The sequence below is a fragment of the Dama dama genome, chromosome 16 (assembly GCF_033118175.1).
Source record: "Dama dama isolate Ldn47 chromosome 16, ASM3311817v1, whole genome shotgun sequence".
NCBI classification, from domain to species: domain Eukaryota; kingdom Metazoa; phylum Chordata; class Mammalia; order Artiodactyla; family Cervidae; genus Dama; species Dama dama.
Window position 1 is genome coordinate 28,029,236 of NC_083696.1, and position 14,350 is coordinate 28,043,585.

General features: G+C 35.3%; 1 protein-coding gene across 8 annotated transcripts in view; it reads left to right on the forward strand.

The window, feature by feature from the left end:
- CDC14B (cell division cycle 14B) overlaps positions 1–14,350 on the forward strand; it is a 70,807-nt gene that overhangs the window by 17,044 nt on the left and 39,413 nt on the right. For all 8 annotated transcript variants that reach the window (XM_061163658.1, XM_061163656.1, XM_061163661.1 and 5 more), the window contains exons 5-9: positions 244–320; positions 5,628–5,694; positions 8,242–8,304; positions 11,652–11,739; positions 12,024–12,254. In XM_061163658.1, the coding sequence (XP_061019641.1) occupies positions 244–320; positions 5,628–5,694; positions 8,242–8,304; positions 11,652–11,739; positions 12,024–12,254 (526 nt within the window). The remainder of the gene's footprint in view (positions 1–243; positions 321–5,627; positions 5,695–8,241; positions 8,305–11,651; positions 11,740–12,023; positions 12,255–14,350) is intronic.

The following is a 14,350-nucleotide window of genomic DNA, read 5'->3' on the forward strand; positions in this document are numbered from 1 at the left end:
ACAAAAGGTTGTAAAAAGTTGTTGGTCAGGGCTCTTATTGCAAGCAGCAGAAACCAGCTATGTCAGCAGATTTAAACAAAAGGAAATTCACTGAGAGAATCCTGGGAAAGCTAGGATCCTTGGGAAAGCTAGAGAACCAGGCTCAGCTGATTGGCTAAAAATTGTACAAAACTTACTTCTCAGTGACAGTACTATATCTTTATTTAGAAGTAAATTGCCTTTTTCTTCTCTCTTCAAATGTAGGTTATATATTTGGGGAAAACTCCAGAAGAAGCATATAGAATATTAATGTTTGGAGACGCAGCCTATATTCCTTTCAGGTAAATATAAGAACATTATGGTAGATTCATTTAATCAGGCCCTTGCCAGAAATACTGTGGTATGGTTGTTTCTGAAGAAAGAAAACCTGATAATCATTTTGGGGTGGGTGCAAATAACACCATAGATCTAGGTTACTCAACAGTGAAGCTATTGACATTTTGTTGGGGTAGGGGGGATTGTTGTATGTACTGTAGGATGCTTAAGAGCATCACTGTTAAACCACTAGATGTCAGCAACGCCTTCACCCCCAGAAAATTAATTGTGAAAACCAAAAATGTCTCCAGACATTGCCAGATATCTGTGGTGGTGGTGGTAAATTGCTTCTACATGAGAAATCAGAACCACTCCCACTGATGAAAATTTGTGCTTTGTAATCAGCTGAGAATCTTGGAGGTACAGTCTTCAAAACTACCATTTTCCAGTACTGAGATGTTTTGGCCTTGAGGAGTTAAGAAATAAGTTTTCTCAGTAATTAGAAGTTATTTCTGGGGCAGAAATGAACCCCCTTTTTCTTGGGACACAGCAAGCAGAAATAGGGTGAGGTTGTTAATATAGTACCGCTACTTAAACTAAAACACCTGTGTCATAAAGGTAATAGATAAGTAATGTTTCTATGTAAGTTAATGACATCCTCATCCTTATCTCAGAGTTACCAGATGATTGTGTTGAAGATATTTTGAGGAAAAAAAGAGAAAAAACTTGTGTTTTTCCCTTTAAATCAAAGGAAGTTCCAGAAGTTTTTCTACTTGTTTATCAAAATGCGTGACTTAGCTCTGTAATTAAATACTTGTGCTTAATGTATAATAATGTGTGAAATAATTCTGTTTTTTGCATATAGTATTGAGAATTTCAAATATTGCATCATTCTTCCACCTGCAAATTAGTTAATAGTTTCAGGATTGCTGTGTATACCTCAAATGCCTAATTTTGAAGGTGTGGGCTTGCCTTTAAAGGGTAAGATTATGAACCTGACTTAATTATGGACAAGTTTTGGAATGAGTGTCCCAAACCTTAGGCAGAAATCTGTCTCCTTAAATAACTCTGTAGGACTATCTATGGATTTATTCCATGAATTAGAGATTTTTGTTAGGATAGTCTGCAGAGTTCAGTTGTGTATTGCACTGAAGGCTGTATGTATGTTAGTGATTTAGCCAATAAAAGAATTGCTTTGGACCCAGCATCACTGCCTTTCTTAGCTTGTGCATCATCTTAAGTATTGTTTGAGATGAGTAGGAAGGGATGAAGGTTATTTTCTAAGCTGAAGAGTGTTCATATTTCTTCTCAAGTTATAACAGCAACCATGTACCTCCTTCAGAAGGAGTGATGATGGTTCCTGAATCATAGATACATTGATACAGTGATAATTTTGTTGTACAGAACTTTTCTTTATAATAGTAATCCTTTATTGTGCCATTCTTAAAGTTTATAAGACAAGATCCTAAAACAGGAATAAGCTTACACATTTCACATAATTTAAGTAAGGATCCATGAAACATTATTGATGTAAGGGAAGTTTTACATTAAATACAGGGGTCAAAATAGAATAAATGTTCTTTACTGCTGTACCTGTGTTTAAAATTATTAAAGTTTGGCATTAAGAAATGTAGTTAGTTGCTTCTGGTTCCAGGAACAAAGATCAGTAATTCTCTAAAAAACAGGACTTCGCCAAAATCAGTTCAGGTTTGTGAAATTTTAATCTCTTCATTCATAGATATCATACTTTGGATTTATCTAAAACATTGTTTCTCCAGATGTGATCTGTGAACTTTTTGTTACCAGCTTCTGATGAGTACAGGGATAGAGAGTAAGATTTTACAGACGTTTTAATGATTTAATAGAGTATGTCTATGTCTGTGGACTCTAATAGTAGGAGAATTTAGGCTTGTATTTATGTGTTTTTCACTTTCATTTTTCTAATAACTCAGTTTTATTTACAGAAATAAGATGATTGCATAATAATTGGTATGTCATAGTACAATATTACTATATTTCACAAAAGTATCATCCTTTGACAGATTAAAAAATCTGTGCCTCACCCCATTTTACTGTTCTAAAGAACTTACTCATTGGAAGTAAGCAAGTCAGAGTGAATAAAACTGGATAATATTTTGACAGAAATTGTAGGATAGTCTTTTATCTTTGCCATTCCAAGAGCAGAGAACAACTACAGCCATTAACAAAGTGTTGCCAACAAGGAGCTGTGAGAATAACATTCATTCATAGTTAATTACTTCTTTTATGCTCCATAGCGATATTTAATTAGATTTAACTTACACATATTTCTTCAACCACTGAATTTTAAAATGTATGTATACATATGTATACAATCTCTTAATGAATTATATTAGATATTTTTCTGCCTGTCTAAATAAAAAAACAGTATAAAATATAGTTCAACGTTTTTTTAAAACCGTTGATCATAGTCATGAAGAGCATGTGCATCTCCTCTTTGGTATTACCTATAATACTCCTTGCTGCTTACTTGACTTTTTTTTGTCTCTGTTCTTTATTTTCTTGAGAGGTGATATCACAGAGCTGCTAATAGCTTGGCTATTGACCTCAGACAGATGAGAGTTTGAGTCTCAGTTCTGCAACTAATCTCTCTGTGGTTCTTCACAAATACAAGGCTTGGTTTCTTAGCCTATAAATGGGAATGATAGTAATATCATCCTAATGAAGTATGAGGATTAAGTAACATCCTGCATATGAAACTCTTGGTGCCTGAGCCCTAGCTAACGTTTGTTAAACATTCATGTTTTTTTCCTTTTTAAATCCATATATAACTTAAACACAATTAAAAACTCCGTGACTCTTATATGTACAGCAGAGTAAACTTACACATTTGTATATGTAGGTACCATCCTTTCAAGACACAGAACATTGTCAGTCCCCATAAAGATTCCCTTTTATTATCCCCTTTCCAAAAGTGTTTCTTATTTTTGAACTTTGTGTAAATGAAATCATAGAGTGTACATTTTTGGAGAACTGGGATCTAGTTTTTAAAATATATATTGTCTGTGAGGTTTATCCTTGTGGTGGCAGGTTAGTGGTTTGTCCTATTTTTATTGCTTTTGTAGCCTTCCTTTCTCTGAATGTACCACATTTTATTTGTCCATTTTCCTTTTGATGGATACTTTGATTATTTGCAGTTTTTGGCTGTTATGAGTATAATCTGCTATGAAAATTGTTATCTTTTTAAACTAGTATTTGACATCGTTTTGCTGTGTCTAAGCAGTATTCCTTTATTGCTTCTCATCTGCTTTTCCAAGTTTGTTAAATGATCTATGACAAGCTTTCACCCCACAAAGGCTTATATCCAGATTGATAGCTGCTATTATTCCATTTTGAAGAAGTCTAATTGCTTGGGTGGGAGGAAGGAGATGTGGGTGTGTTTAAAGTTGGAAGTGTTAATGAAATAAACATGAGTGAATAAAGAAAGAGCCTTGTCTATTCCGATAATATGGCAGAACTTTATCCAAGCTCAGATCAAAGCTCGATTAGAGCAGGACTTGGCCCTCAGGAGGTTATTCACAATTATGCATTGAATAAACGCCCAAATTGTCACAAAAACTGAATCAACATGCCTGTAACTTGATTGGAAAAGAATTATCAGTAAGTTAACAATCATAGCTAACTGAGGAGAAATGGTGAAAAACATTGGGATGTGACCTGAGAGTTCATTGTCTTTCTACTGATAATTTTGATTTTGATTTAGACTAAACTTCACTTTCCTACCTTAGCTTTTCTATCTTAAAAACATGCCTTATTCCATAAAACAGTTATTTGTACAGAACATTATGTGTGATCATGTAAGTCAGTGGTTCTTAAACTCCTGGAGAACCCAGCCTCACCCCTAGAACTCTGACTCACAGGTCTGGGGTAGAGGTTGAGAATTAAATTTCTAACAAGTGAGGCTGATGTTGCTGCTGCTTGCCGAGGTAGCACACCCTGAGAACTAAGCTGCAGGTCATTCTGTTTTTCTCCTTTCTGAAGATTACCAGTAAGCTATTGGTAAAGATCATTTTCTTGGTCACACTGAAACCTTTTCTAGCTTCTGGAAGATCAGCTTTTAAACTCAGAAGCTTATAGAACACAAATGGCGTGTTGTACATACTTGTGTCCAGTCCTCAAGAAGGCTAACATGTACTGCAATAATTCTAACAAATTCAGATAGTAATGTCTAAAGCTGTCTTAGCTAAAAATAATACCTTTTTCTTTAATGTTAGTATAATAGTCTATATTCTTAAAGTTTGTACAAAAATTAAATATTTTAAATGTACAGTTTGATTTTTCAGGTAAGTAAATTACTGTGTGAAAACCCAACCAAGGCAGGCAATTCATTATAGCTCCAGTAGCAACCTCGTTCCACATAAGAACCAAATGAGTACCACTCCGATTAGGCATAATTGTTTGGCATGCCTAGAATGATCATAATTAATTTTTATCTTGCTTAATTCTTAAAATTTTCACTTTGTAATGAAATGACTCCAGGGATACAAAAGGGAGAAGCAGGTGGGAATGGAGGAGTACCTTATTTTTCTGGACAAAGTCTTAACTGAGACTGAGACTTGTGTCACTCATCTTGTGTGAGATTACTGACAGGTATTGGTATAGTATTGAGTGGGGCTGACTACCTAACCATTGAAGCACTTTTCCCAAGTGTAAAGTGACTCTAGTAATAGTAGTTGACTCATTAGTTTCTGTGGTTTTATTGGTACTCTTGTCCTTTAAGAACCTGAAAAAAATTATCCAGTTAAATTGTTAAAAGTCATAAAAGCATAATGAGAGAAGCAAAATACTCTTTAGCTTGCACCTGTTATTTCAAATACTATCTTGGTCTCCAAATTTTTTTGCTACGTGGGTGTGGATACACACACAACATGTACGTACAGAATCAAAAAGCAGTCTTTCCTGCTAACAATTTGATATGGTATTTGAAGAACAAATTCAAATGTCTTATCTTTTTGAGAGGAGGAGTACATACTATTGAGAAGTTGAACTCAAAAAGGAACTTTTGAAGCTGAACTATTAAAGCCAAGAACAGTCTAGAGAGATCATTTGAAATTTAGAATGTGATCATTATTGATCCATATCTATAAAACAGTATCTGCTGGAATGGGTAGAAGGTACAATGAAATGTGTAACAGTGACTTATCCTTGATTTAAAAACCAAAAGGCAAGAATTCTTGTTTTTTCTTTTGAGACTGAATATGTGTTTGATTTTCAATCAGCTTTGTCTTGAGATAAGTGGACAGCAGAAAATTAAGTTAACTGAGCTGTGTATTTCAATCCTTTTGGAATTTCAGAGATGCTGCCTATGGAAGTTGCAATTTCTTCATCACACTTCTTGACTGTTTTTATGCAGTGAAGAAGGTAAGTGACTTATAGGATGAGCCTGGTGTCGTGCTGGAGAACTTAAATACAGAGCAAGGAAGACAGGCCTTCTCCAAAGACCTTCTAAGATGTGTATGATGTCAGAGGTGTCCCATTTCCCTGCCAACATTAGAATGACACTAAACTAGAAAACAGATTATTCTGAATCTGAGTGCTTCTCTGTGTGAGTTGGGGGGAAAGCCACTTGAACACAGGGGACGTTAAGAAACAGTTATGTAATTAGGTTCTAAATTCAGAATTGGTTTTGAATGCGTTGTGATGTCAAAGAAAAACAAAAAGTAAACAGATTACTGGTTTCTAAATTCTCTTTATGTATTTTATGAGTCTGATTGCCACCAATTCTGTTTACAACAGATATTTCTGTAACACACTGTTAAACACTTTGTTGTTGTATCTTCAAGAATTTAATTTCTAGTTCAACAGAAGTATTTGAATAGCCCATTAGTTTGTTACTAGGTTTTATATAAAAAACTAAGTGGGTCATTACTGCTTTCTCAAAGCTATTTAAAAATAACTCCTGTGTTTTATAACGAGGGCTACTTGCTCTCTTTGACTTCAGGGGATAACTTCTATCACATTCTAAATGAATAGGGTCCTCTGGAATCAGGTGATGCAGCGGACCCTGGTTAAAACACTCACTCCCTCCAGTGTAGTTTTTGAATATCAGGACAGTGCAGGAAACTAGAATTGTTAATCAGTAGCCCTTGGATCAAATAAGCTTTCAACAACCTCTAAAGTTTTGTGTGACTTGTATTTTCAGAGGGAGAAGGAACCCAAGTTTACTGTCTTGTATGGTGAAACATGGTAGCTTTCTGAGAATTTTGACTGAAATTTTATGGGTTAAGCTGAGAGACCTAGTTAGGATACAGATTCAGAGGTTAATTAGTATACATTTTGTCCTGTAAGAAGGCAGTGAGGAGGGACCTTAATTTTGGGGATTTGAGTCGAGCGACTCTGTGGGGTAAGGAGCTGATGGAGGTTGCCACACACTCTGAGATAGTTCCATGAGGCCTCAATTTAGGCACTTAATGGGCAGAGGATGCCATCAGGAGATGGAGGGACAGTAGGTATAAATGACCCCTCCCAGTTATAGTTAACAGTCCTTGCCAGTTGGACCCTAGGAAGTTGCTAATGCAGGCAGGCATACTTGTCCTTGATCCTAGGATCCTAGGACTCCCTTCTCTGCAGTCCTACAACCTTATATATTTGGGGGAAAAAAAGAAGAAGAAACACTTATGAGGGCTTTGGTGATGATATACTATAACATTGGCTTTGTGGTTTTTTTAAATCAGATATTATATACAAAGTTTAATCAGCTGTAACTATAGATCAAAGATTGCTCTTTTTCATACTGCATTTTAATTTTTTTGAGACAACAGCTTCTGATTTTTCCATTTAAAGATTTTTATTTGTGACTGATTTTGAATATTATTGTTTGAAATATTTATAAATATAATAATTATATCTTGATTTTAGTGCTACTTTTTAAAAAAATACTACTCTAATAAGATCTCCTTATGAAATTCAAAGACTAGAAATCCCCTGCAGACTGATAACTTTTTATTGTATCATTCTGTTAGGAACAGCTGTAGTCCAAATATGATATATATTATTTCGAATTCAAAAGAAATAAAATTCACCTTAGATTTGGTCTTGGAATTAGGATTTAAACAACTATATTTTATAAAATACAATTTTTGTTGTTGTTGTTTGGTTTTGTAACCTTATTTCTCATTCATATTTCAGTAGTTTATATTTTGCAGACTGGTTTTGCAGAATCACCCCTTTTCAACCGAGAATAACTTCTTGAGCGAGAATTGTTGCTTACATACTGTCTGTCTTAGTAAGCAGGGAGAATGGTTGTCAGGCCACCAGATTGTCCTTGTCTCAGAATATAGTTACTCTGCTTACTTTGCTTAGCGTAGTCTTTTTACTGCAACTCAGAGTGAGGCTACAGAAAGGAAAATTCATGTATTTTTTCCTTATTGAAAAAAGTTTTTTCCCCCTCAAAAAATTTGAATTTTCATGTTTGTCTCAGGGCTGCCTTTAGTATAGGAGATACTAATCTTTTAATTCAAGACTGTTCAGAAGAATTTGAAAGTGAAGATATGTATAAAGTGTGATATTTGTTTTATATAAACTAACCCATGGTTTCTTCCCTTTGTTATTATTTGTTTAGCAACCATTGGGTTATGCATTATATTTGAAGCCTGAATGGTGTTCATCTAATAAACTAGTAGGATTACTTTGAAGGCTTGATAATTTATATTTTGCATGGATAGGATGATTAATGAAGGAAAATGAAAAAGATACTCTCATTAAAATATATATTGTTGTAACTGATTTTTCTGATGATGGACGCATTTAAAAGATATAGTCCACCTCCTTTGAAAGCTGTTCCATGGAACATAATTTAAATACAGTGCTTTTCAAGGGTGCCTTCTGATACTTACTATTAAGAATTTGGATTGAAAATTGTTTCCTTATTTGCATCTTTATTCTTAAAAGCTTTCCTTTGGATTTTAGGCAATGCAGTATGGCTTCTTTAATTTCAACTCATTTAACCTGGATGAATATGAATACTATGAAGTAAGTTTTCAAGGATATTGTTTTTAACTCTTTTTTCATATATGTTTTACTTCCAGAAGTAATATTCTTATTTTTTGAAAAAAAATTGAACAATTTAGATGTATATAGAGTTAAAGTCATCTGTCTCTTCTGTTTCTGCAGTCCTAGTTCTTATTGATTTTTTGCACTTGTTACATCCTTTTGGAGTGAGTGAGTGTGCTCCTAGGCATTTTTCTTTAATTTTTAGTTAAATATTTTTTGTAAGTATTGATGACTTTTATAGAATGAATTAAATGAGATAATGTTTATGAAATCCTTAGGATTTCATAGGATCTGATTAAATGAATAGCCAGTATACATCTAATTACCTCTGGAAAACACGTATTTTTGTCAGAACCTTTTGTTTATATGAAGTCAAGTCATTTTTGGAAGCAAATTACAAAAAGTAAACACAAATAGCTTAAATAAAGTGGGGAAATTTATTGGTTTACATAAACAAAATGTCCAGGAGCAAGTGTAACTTCATGCATACCAGATTCAGGTATACAAACACTTACCAGAAATTGAGCTGAAACCAGTTTTGTTTCAAGGCCAGTTCTCCCCAGTTCTTATTTATAAGCAGCAACTATATAAGAATTTTCCTGGGTAAAATAACCGAGTTACTTAGGTATAGTTTGAATAGCAGCAGCAGTCAGCTCTATTTTCCAAAGGCTGACTATTGTAGCCCGCCACCCGCCCCCACCCCCGCCAAAAAAGGCTATTAAATGAAAGTTATTAGGAACAAAAGTTACCTAAATATAATGTCCGTTGGATAAAGATGACTGCCAACAGCTTTGATTTACCCTTTTGGTTTACTTAGCTTACTGGAAAAGAATGTTCATAGCTCCAGCAGAAGACTCACCGGTTCCTCTCATTGGCTTGGCAGAGATCATGTCTCTGCCCCTGAACCAAGCTGTGATTTTGGTGAGGGTAGTGGATGAGTGGGTGCAGAATACTTTGGTCATCCCAGGAGCTGAAATTGGGTCAGCCCTATCAAATCATACAGACCAAAAAGAAGGGTGGTACACAGAGAGGAGAGAAACAGGCAAAACCACAGATGTCCTTTATGGTTTTTTGCGGTAGTGTCTTTTTTTTAAAGAATGAGTAATTTGGTTCTCCCATTCTACCCTCCGAGTAGATAATGAGTAAGATGTTACGCTAAATGTCTTTTTCAGCTAAGAATACTTGTGGAATCTTGGTTTGTTTTTGTTTTTCTATCCTGCTATAGTTATCTTGAGCAGACAGTCTCACTAATAATGGAGTGATTCCACAGACAACACTCTATTCAGCAGCATCTTAAAAACTCAGATAACTGTTCTTTCACAATTTCTAAAGTAGCTATTATTTTAAACTCCTAGGTATAATTGAACTATTTGACTGATGAATTGGGTTAATAGGTACCGCTGATCATTATTGTGATGTACCAAAGATGTAAAAGCATATTGTGTGATTCATTAGGCCAACTCTGCCTTTACTTCTCTGTAATAGCTATATGTTTATAAAGTGCAATATACATTTACCATCTTAATTACTGAATATAGTTGAATTATTAACAGCATTTTTTTTTACTTCCCCTTAAGAAAATTGAGCGACTTTCACTTTATCAAAATTAAACACATAAAATAAAATATACTTTCTCTTTTTAGATAAGCAAAACTAATAAACACACCAGTTAGTGTTCCCCCAGAGTTACTGGTTTTTTACTAAGGAGTAATTATAAGTGCTAATTAGCTTCCTTCTCACCAATGCAGAAACTGCAGCATGAGGTAGAGTAGTGGGGTCACCAACAAATGTCATTTACTTAGAAATTGCATTGAGACACGGGGAACTGTTAAGTAGCTACAGACCATAATGGTAGCTTTGTTTAGTCTCTGTGAAAGTGAAAGTCGCTCAATCACGTCCAACTCTGTGAGTCCGTGGAGTTCTCCAGGCCACTGGAGTGGGTAGCCATTCCCTTCTTCAGGAGATCTTCCCAACCCAGGGATCAAACCCAGGTCTCCTTCATTGCAGGCTGATTCTTCACCAGCTGAGCAGGGAAGCCCTTAGTCTCTCTATTTAGAAATTTTGAATTGGTGGTTTTCATTGATTCCATGATGCCCATTTTCTCCTGTTTTATCTTTTCTGAATTCAGGATGCATCTTACAGTATATGATGCCTGTGATTCAATGAAATCTAATCACATTTCTCATTTTAAAACTCCTACTTCAACGTCAGAACATCTGGCAATGCTTGTCCTCATTCTTACTTACATCTTTTAGCCTGAAATGAATATGGGCTCATCAGTTCCCTTAACTTATAAATAAGTCAGGTAAATCAGTTTTGGGTTACTTGCCTGGCCTATAGATTTTAAGGCAACTCTTGGTTTTTTTCTTGCCTATGCTTAGGTAGAGGAAAACGTACTCCAGTTGTAAAACTGATTGAACTTGTGTTTATGTTCTCTCCTTCCCCACTATCAACTGTCTTCTACTTTCTGCCTAAGTCTTTTTGTAGCCATCTCTATTGTTATTAAAGTTGAACTTTATCTTAGAATAATTGTGTGATTCAATCCAAAAGACTTGATAACAGGAAGTAAAGTGTTTTAAATGTCAGTGTAGATGTGATCTCCATATTCTTGTGATTTTAAGTTTTCTGGTGAATTTTAGTTAAAAGTTTTCATTGATTTCTCTAAATAAATAGGCAGCAAAACGATGGAAAGGTGCCTCTGTAGAAATAAAAAGTAAATGAGAAATCAGGACCCTAAATTGATTTCTTTTCTTCTTTATTTAAGAAATCAAGATTGCTCACATTGGAAGCCAATTAGTAATTCAGGAAAACAGGGACGTTTTCATATCCCTCATGATAGAAAATTTGGTTTTTTTACTGATTAGCAATTACATAAGAATTTACTTGGATAAAATAAAGTATTTAGGCATAGTCTGGATAGCAGCAGCAGTCAGCTGTATTTTCCAGAGGCTGACTATTGTAGGAAAAAAAAATGCTGTTAAGTGAAAGTTAATTAGGACCAGAAGTTAACCAACTATAGTTGTCTCTTGGTATCCATGGGCGATTGGTCCCAGGACTCACTGTTGGTATCAAAATCCACAGATGTTCAAGTCTCATAGTCAGCCTTCCAAATCCACAGATGCAAAACCCACAGATATTGAGGACTGACTGTATTCCCTGGGAGTATTCATAGCAGGATAAATTTTAGTTTCCTGTCTCATGGTCATTTGTAAACAGCTTTTGTGCTAAAGGAAATGGATTTGAAGTCCTTAAGATACTCACTATTGAAAGGGACATGGAGGGGAGATTAAATATAAAAATGAATTGTGCTGATCTTCCCCTTGCAGAAAGCAGAAAATGGAGATTTAAATTGGATAATACCAGACCGATTTGTTGCCTTCTGTGGACCTCATTCAAGAACCAGACTTGAAAGTGGTATGCAAAAATGAGCCCAGTATAGTTTTATTATTAAAAGTATCCATCCAGTATTTTCTTTTAAAAGAAGCCAAAACTCTGCTCTCTTAATTAAGTGTACTCTTGAACATTTTATCTCATCGTTCTACCTGGATTTTAATTTTTAAATTTATTTTTTTCATAGTTATAATCAAATTGGTATTCAGTCCCCAGTCCAGATACTGTTTCCATGCAGTTACACATGATACTGTTATCCATTGTTTCCTTTCTGCATTTTACAACATCTGGTGAATTTCTTTATGTAGGTTACCATCAGCATTCTCCTGAGGCTTATATTCCATATTTTAAGAATCACAACGTTACTACAGTTATTCGTCTGAATAAAAGGATGTATGATGCCAAACGCTTTACAAATGCTGGTTTCGATCACTATGATCTTTTCTTTGCGGATGGCAGCACCCCTACTGATGCCATCGTTAAAGAATTTCTGGATATTTGTGAAAATGCAGAGGGTGCCATTGCAGTACACTGTAAAGGTATGTTTCTAGTGTTGTTTAAAGAGTGGTGGACATGTGTATGTGTGTGGGTAGAAGCACACCATACTCATTTAGATTATATGCAAGGACACATGAAGATGCCTTTTTTTTAAAGAGTGCTTTTTATTCCTTTTGTGTTTTGCTGTTTTTCTTAAAACTACTTTATTGCAGTATTGGCATAAGAAAGCTGTACATATAAAGAATGCCTTTATTTATTTATTTTGGCTGCTCTAGGTCTTTGTTGCAGCGTGCAGGCTTCTCTCTAGTTGTGGCGTGTGGGTTCTCTAGTTGTGTGTGGGCTCTCTAGTTGTGATGTGCAGGCTATGGAGCTCACAGGCCCAGTAGTTGTGGCTTGTGGGCTTAGTTGCCCTGTGACATGTGGGATCTCAGCTCTCCAACCAGGGATCAAACCCCCATACCCTGCATTGGAAAGTGGATTCTTAACTACTGGACAACCAGGGAAGTCCCAAAGAATGCTTTTAAATCCCCGATTTCATATGGAAAGTATAATAAATTAACTTGTATTCATGGGTAACCCTACAAAGGCTTGTCACATTCATTTATTCATTAAATGTCTATTCAGTGCCTGCTTTGGTATGTTCTGGCATATGTCCGTGAGTGGAGCAAACTCTAAGAGCTTATCTTTTGGACTTTGTTTTCTAACAAGTTGCTAGATTTTCAATAACTAGAACAGTGCCTGGTACTTAATAAGTATTTATTGAACGAGTGTGTGGATATACTAGGATTTGTTAAACTTTTCTTCTTTGGTTTTTCAACTAAGAAGACAAGGAATATATTTTTATTAAGAAAAATCCAACATTGGGGAAAAGAAAAACTAAACAGCAAACCCTGGAGCACATAAGAAGTCTAATTACTGGAGTTCCCACGTTATCAGATTCAAATTTTCAGTTTTCACCAAAAAATCTCAAGGACTGCCAAGAAACATGAAAGGATAGCTCATTCAAAGGAAAAAATGAATCAACGGACACTGTCCCTAAGAAAGACCAGAGGGTGAACTTATTAGACAAAGGTGTTAAAACAACTGTATTTTGTTGTTGTTGTTGCCATATGGCATGGGAGTATCCCTGATCAGGGATTGAACCTATGCCCCCTGCAGTGGAGGCATGGAGTCTTAACCAGTGGACTGCCAGAGAACTCCTAAAACAACAGTCTTAAAGATGCTCAAAGAGCTAAAAGAAAATGTACACAAAGTCAAGAAAACAATGTATGAATAAAAATATCAACAGGAGAGACAAAGCATTAAAAGGAAAAAGGAAATTCTGGAACTGAAATGAAAATTTTACTGATAAGATTCACAAGCAGACAAGCAGGCAGAAGGAAGAATCAGCAAACTTAAAGATAGAATAATTGAAATGATCAGGTCTGAGGAACAAAAAAAAAAAAGACTGAAATGGGAACCAAGCCTAAGGGAACTCTGACACACCATGAAGTAGGCCAGTGTATGGATTTTGGGAATGCCAAAGGGACAAAAGAAAGAAGCAGGGAGATTATTTGAAGAATTAATGGCTGGGAACTTCCCAAATGTGATTAAAGACATGAATGTAAATATCACAGAGCCCAACAAACTCCAAGCATGAAAAACTCAGACCTACATCAAGATGCAGTCAGTCAGTCAGTTAATCTAAAGCCAGAGACAAAGAGAACCCTGAAAGTAACAGAAGAGAATCAACTTATGACATACAAGGGATCCCAGTAAGATTATCAGTGTATTTCTCATCAGAGACTTTGGAGGCCAGAGGACAGTAGGTTGCTATGTTTAAAGTGCTGAAGGAAAAAGAGTGTCAACCATAAATCCTATGTCTGGCACAACTGTCCTTCAAAAATGATGGAGAAATTAAGATATCCCTAGATCACTAAAAGCTGAGGGAATTTGCTGCCACTAGGCTTGCCTTGCAGGAAATGGTAAAGGTCGAATGAAAGGACTCTAGACAGTCACTCAGTGCTGTATAAAGAAATTAAAATCTCTGTGAAAGTAAGTACGTGAACAGTTACAAAGGCTATTACTATTGTAACTTTGGTTGTAAACACTCCAATCAAAAGACATAAATTGGAAGAATGGCTTAAAAAAATAATCT